This window comes from Salmo salar, chromosome ssa22 (assembly GCF_905237065.1).
Source record: "Salmo salar chromosome ssa22, Ssal_v3.1, whole genome shotgun sequence".
Lineage (NCBI taxonomy): Eukaryota > Metazoa > Chordata > Actinopteri > Salmoniformes > Salmonidae > Salmo > Salmo salar.
This window is the reverse complement of record NC_059463.1, coordinates 30,728,868-30,745,776: the sequence shown is the minus strand read 5'-3', so window position 1 is coordinate 30,745,776 and position 16,909 is coordinate 30,728,868. Positions and strand designations below refer to the sequence as shown.

General features: G+C 42.1%; 1 protein-coding gene across 1 annotated transcript in view; it reads right to left on the bottom strand.

The window, feature by feature from the left end:
- Positions 1 to 16,909, bottom strand: part of LOC106583188 (ubiquitin carboxyl-terminal hydrolase 4) — a 36,602-nt gene continuing 19,693 nt past the window's right edge. Inside the window, exons 9-22 of the mRNA XM_014167093.2 lie at positions 16,357 to 16,530; positions 15,927 to 16,085; positions 15,568 to 15,792; positions 13,431 to 13,514; positions 11,742 to 11,836; positions 9,896 to 10,078; positions 9,501 to 9,724; positions 9,058 to 9,270; positions 8,798 to 8,868; positions 8,546 to 8,661; positions 8,261 to 8,410; positions 5,564 to 5,667; positions 4,394 to 4,482; positions 1 to 1,882 (exon numbers count right to left, since the gene is read on the bottom strand). Coding sequence (XP_014022568.2) covers positions 1,757 to 1,882; positions 4,394 to 4,482; positions 5,564 to 5,667; positions 8,261 to 8,410; positions 8,546 to 8,661; positions 8,798 to 8,868; positions 9,058 to 9,270; positions 9,501 to 9,724; positions 9,896 to 10,078; positions 11,742 to 11,836; positions 13,431 to 13,514; positions 15,568 to 15,792; positions 15,927 to 16,085; positions 16,357 to 16,530 — 2,013 coding nt within the window. The 3' untranslated portion in view covers positions 1 to 1,756. The remainder of the gene's footprint in view (positions 1,883 to 4,393; positions 4,483 to 5,563; positions 5,668 to 8,260; positions 8,411 to 8,545; positions 8,662 to 8,797; positions 8,869 to 9,057; positions 9,271 to 9,500; positions 9,725 to 9,895; positions 10,079 to 11,741; positions 11,837 to 13,430; positions 13,515 to 15,567; positions 15,793 to 15,926; positions 16,086 to 16,356; positions 16,531 to 16,909) is intronic.

Here is a 16,909-nt window from a genome sequence, read left to right as displayed (position 1 = left end):
TCACGTCACCAACATATTTTATTTAACAGCTGATTGGTTGTCTGAAAGTCCATTGGTGGGAGAACACAGATGCCTGCAGTCCTAAACACACTGAGGACGCCTTTAAGTTATTGCTGTCCAAATTCTATTTAACGGATAGGAGCCTTATGAACAGCAACAATTTCAAGTTTCATAAATTTAGCACCTCTTTCATACACATCACATTTTGCATCACGCAGTGTGCTTTTAAGAAAAAACAAAAGCAATTTCAATGCAGGACTGTAATACCATACAGGACAGGTAGCCTAAGGATAAGTCATAGCGGGGCAGTCGAGGGGGTCCATTCAGTCAGCAATCAAATTTTCTTTGAAAGTACAGTAATATTATCCAGAAATGTACGAATGGTCAGGGCCTCACCACATGTCGTACATATTTAAAATTCCAGATGTGACTAAAGTAAAACTAAAAGTGCCTCCTTTTTAAACAGGTTGCAGGATTAAAAGGCCGCTGTTGCTTTTGTGTGACGAGGGGGAGCAGCACACCTTTATCAGGATGAGACTTCTCAGAGAGAAAGGGGTACACTACCCACAATATTTATTTGGACAGTGAAGCAAACATTTGTACATTTGGCTCTCTACTCCAGTAAATACTACACTTTTGACTACTTTAACATGCTATAAATGAATTTGTGCACTTGTGGAAATAAACTAGACTCAGTGCTTTCATTTCTAAATGATAAAACAGATGTACGAAAAAAATCAGTGTCATTCTGTACCGTTGCCTCATGAAACATTTGATCTCAAATCAAAAAGGCTGGAAAATAGAGCAAATTTACATATGTTAGCTGCACTGTCCAAATAAATACAGAGGGCAGTGTATGAATGAGAGAGTTAGCATGTTGGGCTTCATAAAGAGCAGGCGCTAAGGTCTGACTGAACTCATGTCTATGAAAATAAATAGCCTCTGCCACGGCTTACATCAAGGCCCAGTAAACAGGACCTTGATCAATTAAACACTATCTACTGTGGACACAGGCCCTGCAAGCCAACCCAGAGGAAGACTAAAATGAGAGGGCCTGAGTGTGTATGTTTCTGTGAGTGTGTAGAGGGAACACATCCAGTGTGACTTTCTAACTGGATCCATTCACAGGAGGTAGAAGGTCACAGGATCCATCAGTGTCATGTGTTGAATTGTGTGCATATCTCAATGTTAAATACAACTTTGCATAAATTCACCCCTGCACTGGAGGGTTATCATCACAGATACCACTCAGAGACAACTCAAGGACAGGTTTCTCTTTCCCCCAGTCTGTCAGTGAAGTTGGTACAGTTCTTTACGATGTACAATTTGGAACACTTTGGTAAAAACAAGATGCTCATTTGGCTTTTTTATTTTGTACCTTTCTAGTGGGTAAGAGAAAAGTTTGTATTAATAATACCTATGCATTTCAGGGCACATCTAACATTCTGTTTGTCCAGTGAGAGGATTCTTTGCCTTCTATTCCCCTTATTCTTTCCAAACGAGTAAACTAGGTTTCATACATCAGCAGGCCACCAGCTCCGGGAGGAAGTCTCGCGGGTCACGCATCCAACAAGGCTTTTTGGCTCTTTGTGACGATGTATGAGCAAAATAAAATAAAATAAAACACAGGGCTGGGGGGAGTTAATAATATTGACTGAGAAGTCTTATGTCACTGAAGTAGCTTGGTGTGTGCATCAAAGTATCTCTTTTGTCATTATTTTTTGCTTCAGTGCATGTCCCTGAGCATCAGCGCTGCTCAGTTGGTATCCATGTGATCGGCTGCTTCAGCGGTGGCACCCCCCAGAGAGGCAGAAGGCGAAGGCTTGGCAGGGACGTCGCCCACATCTCTGCGTTGGTAAAATAGCACGTAGGCTGCTTTTGTCTGTGAAGGGGAGAGGTGGGGATAGTGTTACACTGCAGCAACACTGACAACACCAAAGGACAGGAAGTCAATGGGAGCTTTCATCAATGCTGACGTTATTAAATAATAAACACTGGACACATGGAACAACAGACTGAGTATAACAAACATTAGGAACACCTTCCTAATATTGAGATGTGTCAAGTTGGCTGGATGTCCATTGGGTGGTGGACCATTCTTGATACACACAGGAAACTGTTGAGCATGAAAAACCCAGCAGAGTTGCAGTTCTTGACAAACCAGTGTGCCTGGCACCTACTACCACATCCTGTTCTTCTTCCGATGGCATTGAGGAGTACACCACATCAGTCATTGGCTTTATAAGTGCATCGAGACTGTACGTACATACCCCAACCAGAAGCCATGGATTACAGGCAACATTCACATTGAGCTAAACGGTAGAGCTGCTGCTTTCAAGGTGCGGGACTCTAACCCGGAAGCATATAAGAAATCCTGCTATGCCCTCCGACGAACCATCAAACAGGTAAAGCATCAATACAGGGCTAAGATTGAATCGTACTACACCGGCTCCGACGCTCGTCTTATGTGGCAGGGCTTGCAAACTATTACAGACTACAAAGCGAAGCACAGCCGCGAGCTGCCCAGTGACACGAGCCTACCAGACAAGCTAAATAACTTCTATGCTCGCTTCAAGGCAAGCAACACTGAAACATGCATGAGAGCATTAGTTGTTCCAGACGACTTTGTGATCACGCTCTCCGTACCCGACGTGAGTAAGACCTTTAAACAGGTCAACATACACAAGGCTGCGGGGCCAGACGGATTACCAGGACATGTGCTCCAGGCATGTGCTTAACTGACATTTTCAACATGTTCCTGATTGAGTCTGCAATACCAACATGTTTCAAGCAGACCAACATAGTCCCTGTGCCCAAGAGCACGAAGGCAACCTGCCTAAATCACTATAGACCTGTAGCACTCACATCCATGAAGTGCTTTGGAAGGCTGGTAATGGCTCACATCAACACTATTATCCCAGAAACCCTAGACTCACCCTAATTTGCATACCACCCAAACAGATCCACAGATGATGCAATCTCTATTGCACTCCATACTACCCTTTCCCACCTGGACAAAAGGAACACCTACGTGAGAATGCTATTCATTGACTACAGCTCAGCATTCAACACCATAGTGCCCTCAAAGCTCATCACTAAGCCAAGGATCCTGGGACTGCATGGCCAGGAGGACCAAGCACGCCCCCATTCTCATTGACGGGGCTGTAGCGGAGCAGGTTGAGAGCTTCAAGTTCCATGGTGTCTACATCACCAACAAACTAGAATGGTCCAAACACACCAAGACAGTCGTAAAGAGGGCACGACAAAGTCTATTCCCCCTCAGGAAACTAAAAAGATTTGACATGTGTCCTCAGATCCTTAAAAGATTCTACAGCTGCAACATCAAGAGCATCCTGACTGGTTGCATCACTGCCTGGTACGGCAACTGCTCGGCTTCCGACCACAAGGCACTACAGAGGGTAGTGCGTACGGCCCAGTACATCACTGGGGCTAAGCTGCCTGCCATCTAGGACCTCTATACCAGGCGGTGTCAGAGGAAGGCCCTAAAAATTGTCAAAGACTCCAGCCACCCTAGTCATAGACTGTTCTCTCTACTACCGCATGGCAAGAGGTACAGGAGTGCCAAGTCTAGGACAAAAGGGCTTCTCAACAGATTTTCCCCCCAAGCCATAAGACTCCTGAACAGGTCATCAAATGGCTACGCGGACTATTTGCATTGTCTGTCCCCCAACAACCCCTCTTTTACGCTGCTGCTACTCTCTGTTTATCATATATGCATAGTCACTTTAACTATACATTCAATTATCCCAACCAACCAGTGACCCCGCACATTGGCTAACCGGGCTACCTGCATTGTGTCCCGCCACCTGCCAAACCCCTCTTTTATGCTACTGCTACTCTCTGTTTATCATATATGCAGTCACTTTAACCATATCTACATGTACATACTACCTCAATTAGCCCGATTAACCGGTGTCTGTATATAGCCTCACTACTGTTATTTTTCACTGTCTTTTTATTTCTTTACCTACCTATTGTTCACCTAATAACTTAAAAAAAAAAGTTTTATTGCACTGTTGGTTGGAGCCTGTAAGCAAGCATTTCACTGTAAGGTCTACACCTGTTGTATTCAGCGCACATGGCTTAAAGGCTTAAAAAAAAAAACTCTTTAACCTGTCTCCTCCCCTTCATCTACACTGATTAAAGTGGATTTAACAAGTGATATCAATAAATGATCATAGCTTTCACCTGAATTTACCTAGTCAGTCTGTCATGGAAAGAGGTGTTCTTAATGTTTTGTATACTCGGTGTATAGCTTTCAAACGGGTAATAACGAGTCCCACGTCATAGAAATGTATATACATAATCAGATTTTCTAAAAAGCCATATACAGAGTTACACATGAAAGTAAGGGTTGAGGTGGCTCACTCACCACAATCTGATCCTCTGAGGCAGCTGAGACACTGCTGTCATCAAAGTAATGCCACTTCCCATCAGCTTTGTTCTTGCCGTAGGCTGTGTCTGTAGGTACAAGATATTGGAGGAACATTATAAAACTATGGTCATGGTGGACTAAAGTTGAGCTAGGATGAATATCTGATGAACTGGTTTCCACTAGCAGGCCTGGTTAGTCACCAAACAAGAGCTTGGCTAAAACACACGAAAAGGTTTGAGCAAACTGAAATTTCCCCTCCCCCTGTACTGGTCCCCCGTGGGAATCGAACCCACAACCCTGGCGTTGCAAACACCATGCTCTACCAACTGAGCCACAGGGGACTGTGGCTCAGTTTAATTCATTTTTTTCTTTCTATGAGTTCAATGCACAATTTCTCCAGAGATAAATCAGATCAAGCCCAAACTGTGCGATGTAGTATGGAGTTGTAGTTTCCAACAGGCCAATATTCTACATAGTTTAGCGCAGGTAACATGGTAATTAACTACAATGACCATAATCCATTGCGCGCCTACTTGTTCGTCTGTGGACAGACACAGAGGGAGAGAAGAGACAAACACATGCGATCGAGAGGGGTAGAAAGCAGTTGCTTTGCGAGCCATCTACCTGGAGATACACTATCTAAGTGATCAATAGATGGTATTCAGCAGTCATAAAAGTATGCCTTATTTACATTGAAGAACTAATAAAATTGTGATTTTTGTCAGGCAGCAGCTCTATAGAGATGAGGTGACTTGGAATTAAATAAAGTCATCAAATAAAACAAACAAATAGAATGTGACTAAATGATGGTTAATAAGTGATAAACAGTAAATGGGCAGTCACTACCACCATGGGACTTTTATTAATTGTTTGATTCTGTGTTACAGCACTTAAATGCACTATGCATTATGTGGGTTAATGTTACATTTTTGTTCAAACCGAAACCCGTGATTTTTTAAATAATCGAATCTGAACCGACCTCAAAAAGCACTAATCGCTCAGCACTATTTCCCAGGTAAACAGTAATTTGAAATGTAACAAAGTGAGAGCTGATTGTGTCATTAATGTGGGTGGGGTAGTATGCGTGTACTGTGTATCTCATTATCTAGGTCTGCAATAAGGATGGACCTGACCAGGGTGTTGCTAGCAGAGGCAAACATTACTCACAGTGGCCTCCTCCCATTCCTCCATAGTGGTTGGAGACTGCTATGAGGTCATAAACATAGGGGCCGGCCTTGGGGTCGCACACAAACTCAGACATGTTCAGGTCCCTGTGTGGAGAGAGAAGACATGTCATCAGCAAAACCTGCCTTTTACACCCATAGACAATAACTTAATAACTGACAGCTAGAAACATAAGCACAGGGCTGTACAGAAAGCCATTTTTTATTATATCAAATGTGATTCATATTGGACATGTCATCAGCACTGAACCCAGTGTGGGGGGGGGATGATGGTCAGCCAGTACTACAGCTGATATGATGGTGAGAGGGGTGAGGTACAACAGATGGCTCCGTCTGTCTCAAACATCCTCAGTAAGCATGAGTCAGGTTCTTGGACGCAGCAGTGGTTGTCTATGTCAGCAACATTTAGTTCTACTTCTTGCTGGATAATGGGACTCAGAAGGGGTCAGTGAAAACAGGGAGGCTCCCAGGCATTCAGCGAGACAACCTCCACACAGGTTGCTTTTATACCACGGCACAGCATTTCACTGGCTTCATGTCACCACCTGGGGAATAACTTGGGTATTCTGCTAATGGAAAATACATACAAAAAATAAAACTGGTTTAGTTGAAAGGGCTTTTTTGTGATTGTGAAATTTCCTTGTGAGCAGTTATTACCGGATGTAATTATAACCATATATGCTCTTTGTCTGTTGGAGCGTGACATCAAATTCCCTGACAGTTAAGACACACTTCACAAATATGTGACCATGATTTCCTCAAATGGACAAAGACCTTTTTCTGACATATCTAGCAAACCAGCACCCTCTAGTGTAAAAGCTGTCAATACCGTCGGTCCATAAAAGTTGACTACAAAATCAAAAGGATGCTTTCATAATTTGACCTCTCAAAGTACAAAGAATAAAGAGCACAGACAATGTCCCATCTTAATGTGAATAATTTATGAATAAGAGTGGTTTAAAAATCAACAAATTATCACTGAATCTAAAACAAACAAATGTTTTACTATCTGGTCCAAAGAGCAGAAAATACAAGAGAGACTATATAGGTGTCTATTTTGATAATATACCTGTTGATCCAGCCAGTACAACACGCATTCTTGGTGTTTTGATTGATGAATTGTCATGGAAACACAAAAACAACCCCCAAGATCAGCAAAAATGCAGGGATACTTGGCAAAATTAGATATCTCATAAACAGAAGCACTTCTCTGTCTCTATTACATAATGATCTTCCTGTTCATCAGTTACTTAACATTATATGGGCCAGCACACCATACCAAACTACTATTAAATCTGTCACCTGCAGAAACACTCTGTAAGAATAATAACATCTGCCGGTTTTAGAGACCATTCTAGGGATGGGCATTTTACCTTTTTGCACTGTTCGAGTACGGGGCAGATTTTTTATCTGCGTACTTGGAAAAAAACAAAAACGTGTATAACAGAATGAAATAGTGCGAAGTCATTTGGATCTCGGGTCTGGAATAGTTTTTCTCAAAGAGTGATCATTTGAAACGGCAAGTTGAAAGACATTTGTCAGGGTTACAAACCAAAATTGGTCTTCTTTTCGATATACAGACATTCAATTGAGTTTATTATGCCTGTTCCTTGGAATTTCTAAATAGATGAACAATTCTACATTGAACACTGCATGGGAATGAATTATGGCCAGGACATCTGTGTGGTGAGTATTAATGATTCTGATGAAAATATGCTCAGTCTTTATCAAACTAATGTTTTTGATTATTTTTATTGTGGAACCTTTATGTTGTTTGGGGGGGTGCAATTATTCCAAAACTGATACAATCATAATTCATCCCCATGTTGGAACACATATTTCCCTACTTCAGTCAACCAGTCCATTTTGAATTTGTAAAACTGTCGTCATTTGTCAAGGAATGTAGCTTGTGTATCCCATCAGTTAGATTCATTTTTATAGACATTTATTTCTGTAAGCGCACACAGCACGCATGTGTAGGGCAGCATTCGGAACACAATTGAGTGAGTCGGACATGGAGGGGAAAGGGAATTTAGGGAGCAGAACTTTGTGATGCTTAGCTTACTTATTGCTGTGTCCCGCAAACGCACATGTACAAATGGAACACTAGAGTCAAAGCAAATTAAAGTTGTCTTCAAGACAACATTGACAAAATAGTTTCAGTATTTTTTTAAATATCTGGTAAAGATTGAGTTTTGACTTGGTTCGAATACTCGGATTACTTATGCCCCTCCCTAGACCATACTGCATATGACTTAAAAAAAAAAAGAGAACTCCTGAATATTTATAAAATTAACTCTTAAAAGTTGCCCCTTTTTTTTACGGCTCTTTAAAATCAGTTTTACCCCCTTTCTTCTAATTCACCACCACATATAAATTCAATAAGTACTCAACAAGAAACAGACAACATCTACGTCACCCACATTCAACAACCAATTCTGAATTACCTACAGAGGCTCTATAATCTGGCACTCACTCCCAACTGATTTTGCCAAGCTATCCCCATCATTGTTTGAAAAAATTCTAAAAAAGAGGCACCTACTGCCCATCACAGTTTTATATCCCCAATAGCTGGACTTTTACTGTTACAAACTCTTTCTATGTGTGCAAATAAACTAAACTAAAAGAGGACACGTATCTGTCAGAACAGTTCCACCTCTTGGCATAGTGCTGTCTGTACCTGACAGGGAAGTCCACCACAGTGTCCAGCTTGTCCCTCCAGCAGCGGTTGTAGGAGAAACGCTTTAGGTGGACCACCAGGATGCGAGGCAACGACCACAAGTCAAACTTCTTTGTGGCTTGTTGGTGCTTCTTACAGGTGGGGCAATACCTGTTAGGACAAGGTGAGGCATCGTTGATATCAGTGAAACAGACAAAAACACACAAAACAACATTATAAAGTAGTGGTTTCAATGATTTAGTGAGTAGAGTAATGAAGGCCTGTTTCTCTTGCGCCAGGTCTCACCATGGGTCATGCTCTCCTAGTGTCTCCATGGTGGTGAAGAGCTCCATGCATTCCCTCAGAGCCACTGTGGCTTTCTTCTTCTGGGCCTGCAGCATGCTCTCGTGCTTCTCATAGGCCTACAGTACACACAGAGGATAGAGGACTGAGTCACACAGACAGATACACACTGTATAGACAGATTGGCATCCCAATTTTGACATTAATAAAAGGGCTTCAGGTCAACCTAACCAAGTCAACTGAAACTGTACTGACCTCTGCTTCCTGATCGTCGTAACACAGTTTCTTTGTGTCCGAGTCCCAGTCAATCGCCACTGTGGAATGTGCTATGGAGGAGATGAGGTTTGGTCAGCCCTGAACACACATCGAAAGCCGGTTTTCTAATGGCAACTCAACCAACATATTTTAACCACCTGACTTTAACTAAAAAAGTTTAAAACATTTATTTCAAGACATTTTCTCCTCTTGTAACTGGTCAAAACACTGAAAAGCCAGAGGCAAGACTGAATACTAACTATTGAGTTTGAGGAAGTTTCCGTCACAAGGCAGTGGACTGATGTTGGCCGTTCCGTAGGAGTTGACCATGCTGAAGGAGAAGAGTTTGGGCGGGGTGCTGGAGCACTGTTTGGTTTTAGGGCCATTCTCCAGGTCTGAGGCTTCCTCCTCCTCCCCCGACTGTCCGTTCTCTGGCTCCGGGCTCACCTGGTGATCCATGGCCTCCTCCTCACCTGGAACCAACACACACACACACACGTCTGAAATCCCAATATCGGATTCACACAAGCCATGTTAGCCCGTGGCAATTAAATATTGCACTTGTACATGAATGCAAAACTAAAATGTGCTTAGTACACATAATTTATCATGGGATAATAAGGAAACCAATAGGTGTATGAGATGTAAATAACGGTGCTGCCTTTACTGCTGCTGGGGCACTCGGATCCATGTTGTTGCTTACCCTCACACACACCATTCCCGTTGGACCTGTTGGAGGTCCCGGAGTGGTTGCTGCCGTTGCTGGAGCTGCAGGACGGCCCTTCTGACAGGGGGCTACCACTCCCTGCAGTGTTGTGATTGGAGGATGTTGCGGCGCACTCAGCTGCCAGGCTGCAGCTGGCCGAGGAGGCAGAGGCGTTCGCCCTCCCCTCACCGGTGGAGCTCTGAGCGCGATTAACGTAGCGCCTGGAACGGGAAAACAGTGGGTAAATATCGCACGTTAAAGTTTTGCCACGTGCTATTCCCACATTTAGCACACTAAGTACATGTTCAATATCTCAAGTCTATTTGCTGCATACTGTACATATGAGCAGAAGTGGAAACAAAAGCAGGCCCACAGACAGACAGCGTACCCACCCAATCCTCTCCAGCACCTTCTCGTAGAGCATGTCAGCGGCCAGGTTCTGCCGGGGAACAGTGATGAGGAGGGGCTGGCCGAACAGCATGGTGCCCGTGGAGCCGCCTGTGTGTTTGGAGTGGCGCTCTCTGAAGTACACAGGCAGGTTCATCCTCTCCCTGTCCTCCTCCGCCACCTCATACCTGGACCACAAACATGGAGAATGATACAGTAGCACACTTAGGGTGTTCCTTTTTAATGATTTTAACACATTTTGTATCTGTGGTGGATATTGTACAGTGCCTTCAGAAAGTATTCATACCGCTAGACTTATTCCACATTTTGTTGTGTTACAGCCTGAATCCAAAATGGATAAAAACAAAATGTTCCTCACCCATCTACACACCATAACCCATAATGACAAAGCACAAATATGTTTTGGAAAAATTTGGAAAATGTATTGAAAATGAAATAGAAATATCTAATTTACTTAAGTATTCACACCTCTGAGTTATTACATGTTAGAATCACATTTGGCAGCGATACCCAGAAAGACTGACAACTGTTAAGTCTCTAAAAGCTTTCCACACCTGAATTGTAATATATGTGCACATTATTATTTTTTTAATTCTTCAAGCTCTGTCAAGTTAGTTGTTGCTAGACAGACATTTTAAAGTCTTGCCATAGATTTAAGTTAAAACTGTAACTAGGCCACTCAGGAACATTCAATGTTGTCTTGGTAAACAACTCCAGCATATATTTGGCCTTGTGTTTTAGGTTACCGTCGTGCGGAAAGGTGAATTTGTCTCCCGGTTTTCCTCTAGGATTTTGCCTCTGCTTAGCTCTATTCCGTTTCTTTTTATCCTAAAGAACCTCCTGACAAGCATACCCATAACATGATGCAGCCACCACCATGCTTGAAAATATAAAAGAGTGGTACGCTGATGTGTTGTGTATTCGTGCCATCAAGTTCATTTCTTTGCCACATTTTTTTGTTTTACTTTAGTGCATTATTGCAAACAGGATGCACTTCCTTCTTTTCACACTGTAATTTAGGTTAGTATTGTGGAGTAACTAAAATGTTGATCCATCCTCAGTTCTCTTAATCATAGCCATTCAACTCTGTTTTAATTGGCCTCATGGTGAAATCCTTGAGGGGTTTCCTTTCTCTCCGGCAACGAAGTTATGAAGGACACCTGTATCTTTGTAGTGACTGGGTGTATTGATACACCATCCAAAGCGTAATTAATAACTTCACCATGCTAAAAGGGATATTCAATGTCTGCTTTTTTTGTTTTTTACCCATCTACCAATAGGTGCCCTTCTTTGTGAGGCATTGGAAACCCTCCCTGGTCTTTGTGGTTGAAATTCACTGCTCGACTGAGGGACCTTACAGACAATTGTATGTGTGGGGTACAGAGATGAGGCAGTCATTCAAAAGTCATGTTAAACACTATTATTGCTCACACAATGAGTCCATGCAACTTAAGTGACTTGTTAAGCAAATTTTTACTCCTGATCTTATTTTGGCTTGCCATAACAAAGGGGTTGAATAATTATTCACTCAAGACATTTCAGCTTTTAATTCATTCGTAAACATTTCTAAAAACAAAATTACATTTACATTATTGGGTATTATCTGTGTAGCCCTTAGTGACACAACATCTCAATTTAATAATTTTTAAATTCAGGCTGTAACAACAAAACGTTAAAAAGTCAAGGGGTGTGAATACTTTGAAGGCACTGTAAGTGGTTATTCTGTAAACTAATTTCCCTGGGACAATAAAGATACTGTTTGACATCTGCTCATACCCAACCACTGTTCAATATGTTATCTTCCAGTGCAAGAGAAGAGACCAGGCTTACACAAATATGTCATCTTTCTCCATGATTTGGTTGAGTCCGTCGTCTCGTCTGTAGATCTTGTGGAACCGGTGATTGTAAACATCAGCCACCACCATCTAGGAAGACAGGAGGGAGCATTTATGGTTTCCTCTCAACTGGAGTCCCTTTATCAGACCCGTCAGTGGGACAAAATGTTATCCTCACAATTGAAAAAAGGCTACAAAGCATTAAATCATTTTAACTTAATCTACACATTTACTGGCCGATAGGGTTGGGTGGTATCCAAATTTTCATACCGTTTCTATACTATACTGAGGTATATAGTATTACCGGAAGCTATCTTTCTTTTTTTTGGTGTGTGAATTTCTCTAGTCTGGGCACCCGTCTTTAGCTAACGTTCCACTCCTTGCCACTCCATGCCATTGCCAAAGAGACTGGCATTTCGGCAATCTCAACATGTAATATGCAGCTGGATATACGGCAGAGTTGCTCATTGGTTGTTAGAAATAACATTAATATTTTCCATGGCAACATGTGGAACCTTAAAAATAGAATTAGAATTATAACAATGTCAAAAACAAATATTTAGCTGTTAGATTGGCAAGATGTTGTATTTTGAGGCTTAAAATCAATGCAAATAGGTTTTGTGGTTGGAATTGCAATATGAATTTAGATTGTTTGTAATTCAATCTGGAGTGCTAGAGTGCGCTCTGGGCGTTTGTTAATTTAAGAGTGCTGTCAGATTGTCCATTCGTAAATTCAGCGTGTTTCGCTCTCGGAGCTTTCAGAGCACACACTGGACGCTCTGGCCGAGGAGAAGGGTTGATCCGAGAGTTCTGACCGCACAAAGAGAGTCAAGCACCCAAGCTAACTGGCTAATGTTGGCTAGCTACTTCCAAACACCTCACTCTGACAATTTTACTTGCCCTAGCAGAGCTGGTTAAGCTGTTTTCATGTTATCCATAGCATTGGGGACTGTAGCTGTGGTGCTGCCAACAATTTAATTACGCTTTTTTTGCCAACGTTTACTGACACCGGCCATATTCAACAGGTGTTGAGCGTTCGTAAATTCATCAGTTATTCTGCACTCTGGCACAACTCAGATGAGAGTGCTCTGAAATCGGAGTAGATAGCCAGAGTGAATTTACGAATGCACCCTTAGTTTCAGAATTTAGACGTGCTGTGTGGACAAACAAAAAACGGTTGCTTAGCAAACCTGATACCTCTTCTGTGGAGAGTAAAAAAAAAAAAAGGTGATATAGTCCAAATATTTGGATAATCATTGTGATTGGAGAATAGCTGAGGGTTATCGAATCAGGATCAACTCTTCTGATCTCCTCGAGCTCATTAATGATAGAAGATATTTGAAGATGGCAGAAAGGCCAGGTCTCTGTTCGCTAAAGAGACTGGTAGTCAGGCTAGAATGTCTCTGCTGTAACCAAGAAGCTTGATCTTAACACGAGGCGTGGATGCCCCAAATCCCCCCTATTTAAATTTTTTACTGTATTGAAATTTTGAAATATATGCCAGAGTATCGCCAAGCCTACTGACCGATAATTTTAATCCTATCAAGTCACAACAAAAATGTCATCATGAGCACACAACCATAAAGGACATGTGTACAAATGCCAGGCAGGGACTGTAAAAAGAGAGACTAAAAGTACAATGGCCCTTATTCAGCTAGCAGCACATAAAGGGTAAAGCTCTCACATTCTCAGCAGGGATTCCAGAAAGCCGGGACAAGGCGCTGCACAGGTCTGTCACTGAGCCAAGCTTGGGGACCACTACCCGGTACTGGAGATGAGAAAAAAAAGAGATGAAGAGGGAGAAAGAGAAGGATGGAGAGAGACAAATATTTTGACTTAAGACACATAGATGGTATGACCTCCGTCGGTGAACCGCGGTCCACTCTGAAATCGAAGGCATCACGGCAGTATGTACAAAGACCACTCTGTTTCTAGGTCCCCATTAAAAAACTGGTCTGGTTTTGAGAACCACCTCAATGACTCAATGAGTATATGCAAATATCTTATTTACTTTGCAGACCTCATCGCGAAAACAGAAACACAATAGGGGCACCTCAGAACATGAACCATACACAGACACTATATTTTAAGGAAATTCAACTAGCCCAGGTTTAAACTAATTAATGTTTTGTCTGAGGCTGTGTTTAAGAATATTATTATGAAATGTACACTACCGTTCAAAAGTTTGGGATCACTTAGAAACTTTTGAATGGTAGTGTAGATGGTCCACTAAGAGTATCAGATTCCTTGGCATTCTAATAACACCCAGCCACAGGGATATTGTTGGAGAGAATATGAAACCCTTTCTTCTAAAAATGAAGGACTTTGCTAGATGGTCATATAATATATATATTTCATTATGGGGTAAAATGTATTCTATTAACATGATGCTGGCACCTGTAATATCCCTCTATATATCCCAGATTATTACTTTGAAGATATTTACAGGCATGTTCTAGATTTTCTTTGGGGTAACTCTCAGCAGTTTAGGTATAAAACATATATTTTTTTATATAAGTCAGTCTTCCCCCAAAAAAGGTGGATCTGGTCTCCATAACTTCAGGAAGTACTACTTTCAATGTCTAACATATCAGTATTTGGTTGCCATGTTGGAAGGGAGGGGCTAAACCAGGCTGGTACCAGATTTTGGCCTGGCTTGGAATTTTTGGCACAGTAAGACCACAACTGAACAATCACCCCACTGTTACAAACACTAGAACCTTGTGGGGTAAGATAAAAAGGGACCTTTATGAATCTCCTCTGTGGCACAAAAAGAGTATCCTAATTGGATGTAATACATTTTTGAGGTACAGAATAAATTATCAGTTAGATCTATTTGATGAGCATTCTAAGCAACTCTTAAGCTTTACCCAAATTACTGAGAAATATAAGCTGCCACATAATGAATATTGGAGACACCTCCTGCTACAAAGTTATTTGTCAAAATGGTTGGGAAGCACCCTTACCTGTCCCATAGCCAGCCCAATAAAATAAATAATTTATAATCTGTTACAGGAGCAATTGTCTGATCCTTTAAATAAGGTTAAAGTACAAATGGGCAAAATATCTGGCTCTACATATATCCCACGAAGAGTGGAAATCATGCATGTCTAATTTGAATACTATGTATAAATAAATGGTAAACGCATTTATTCAATTGGACTCCACAAAGTTAATACCAGAAGACCGATGTTGGAGATGTAAAGGTGATGATGCCTCTAACACACATATACTCTGGTCATGTCCAGCGCTAAGAGATTGGTGGAATAATATACAACAAGTTGATTTTGAGGTTATTAATTATGAACGTTCCTGATCACAGTAAAACTGTATATGTTAGTCCTCATCTTCAGCTGTTGAGCCCATGTTTTCACTTCCTTTGAAAAGAGATGGCTTATCCTGGCCATCACAACAGCCAAGTGCTTACTCTTAAGGCATTGGAAGAAAGAAGATCCCCCTCCCTTTGATGAACGGGCCAGTACCATAGCACAGCTGGCCGGCTATGAGAGAGTTTCTTACTCGCTTCTGGATAAACTACTTTGAATATACTTGGGGCCCCTTTCATTGCTTGGTCAAATGGGCCTTAAAAGGTGAACTGTATCTAAAGTAAGTTTATAATGGGGTATAGCAGTGGTGCTATTATTTATTAGTTCTCTTGTTTTTGGTGTGTCTGATATCATTGTCTGGTTTTATATTACTCTGTGTTTGTCATGTCCTTTTGTGAAATCCTTATTAAACAAAAAAAGATTGTTATAATAATGACAGTGTAACTACATTGAGGGGGAAAAGCAGCACCCATCCAGTGTATGTGTGTGTGTTACCTGCGTGGGTCTGGACTGGGGGTCGATGCGGACCAAGAACACCTCCATAGTGCGGTCCTTCTTCATGGGCAGAGGGAGTGTGAGGTAGCAGAATGGGTCAAAAGTCACAGAGATCTTGGCACACTCTGGACACACCAGAGTGGATTTGAACAGGCCATGGAATATGTCCACGATGACTGAGTCATTGCGCAGGCGATGATTAGTCCATGCTTCCTTCGCTACAATCTGTCATTCAGAAGGGGGGAAAAAAACTGTTAAGAGATTTGCACAGAGGTGATCACAAACATAATAGGACTTAATGACAATGCTATGGGAAATCCTCCTTTCTAGCATCACCAAGATTGTGTGCGTATGTGTACCTCGTCTGGCCGCCCCCCTGCATCTTGCAGAGCCAGGTAAGGCTTCTTTTTAACGCGGTTCAGGTCTTCATGGAGCCCGTCCATCAGGAAGGCCAGCAACTCCTGGGAGTCCTGCTGCTGGTACCCTGAAAACTGGGGTGCGAAGCGACCCACTTGAGTCTGAGATAGAGGGGGAACACAGGGTGGAGGTTAGCAGACTGTGCAGCTTGTTAATCACACGTGTTATAGTAATTATGACAGAGTGTTTCATGCTCATTGCTGTCTGCAATGAGTTCGTAAATTAGTAACTGACTATTGGATAAATCTACTGGTAACTGACTGAATTGGAAAATCTACTGGTCAAAAAGAGGATGAGGAAGGTGCACTACAAGAGGACTACATTGCAGTAACCTATAGAAATTCAGTCTCATGTATCCGTGGTGCTGCTCACTTTAAAGGTGCGGGGAGCCACATAGCTGCTGCGGCTAAGCCACATCTGCTTGACCAGGTCTGCGTAGGCCTCTGCGATCTCCCCCCTCATTCCTAATGGATTCTCCCGGTTGATCTCCGCCTCATACTGGTCATTCAGGAAGTACTCAGTGAGAGGGCACGCGTTGCTCAGGCACTGCAACAAAACAGTGAGGTGAATAAAGGGGAAATATACAGCTCAAACCTTGTTTGGTGTGTGTGTGTGTGAGAGTCAGAGAGCCTGTCTAAGCCTGAGAGTCTGTGGCCTGCTCTTCCACACCATCAACTGATTTGGAGAGGTAAGTACAGCTCAGTCTTAGACAAGGGATAATTGGATGTCTTAGACAAGGGAAATATGCTCTATAGCAAGACATATCCTGAAACTTAAATTAATAGTCAGGCGTTAATTTGCTTAAATCACTGATCCAAACGGGAGCTTATTAGAGACCGGCTTCTATTTCCTTAAAGCACACAGCTTTTGCTAATTTGCATAGTTAACTGAAGAACTGTAATATCCTATGCTTTACGGAGTCGTG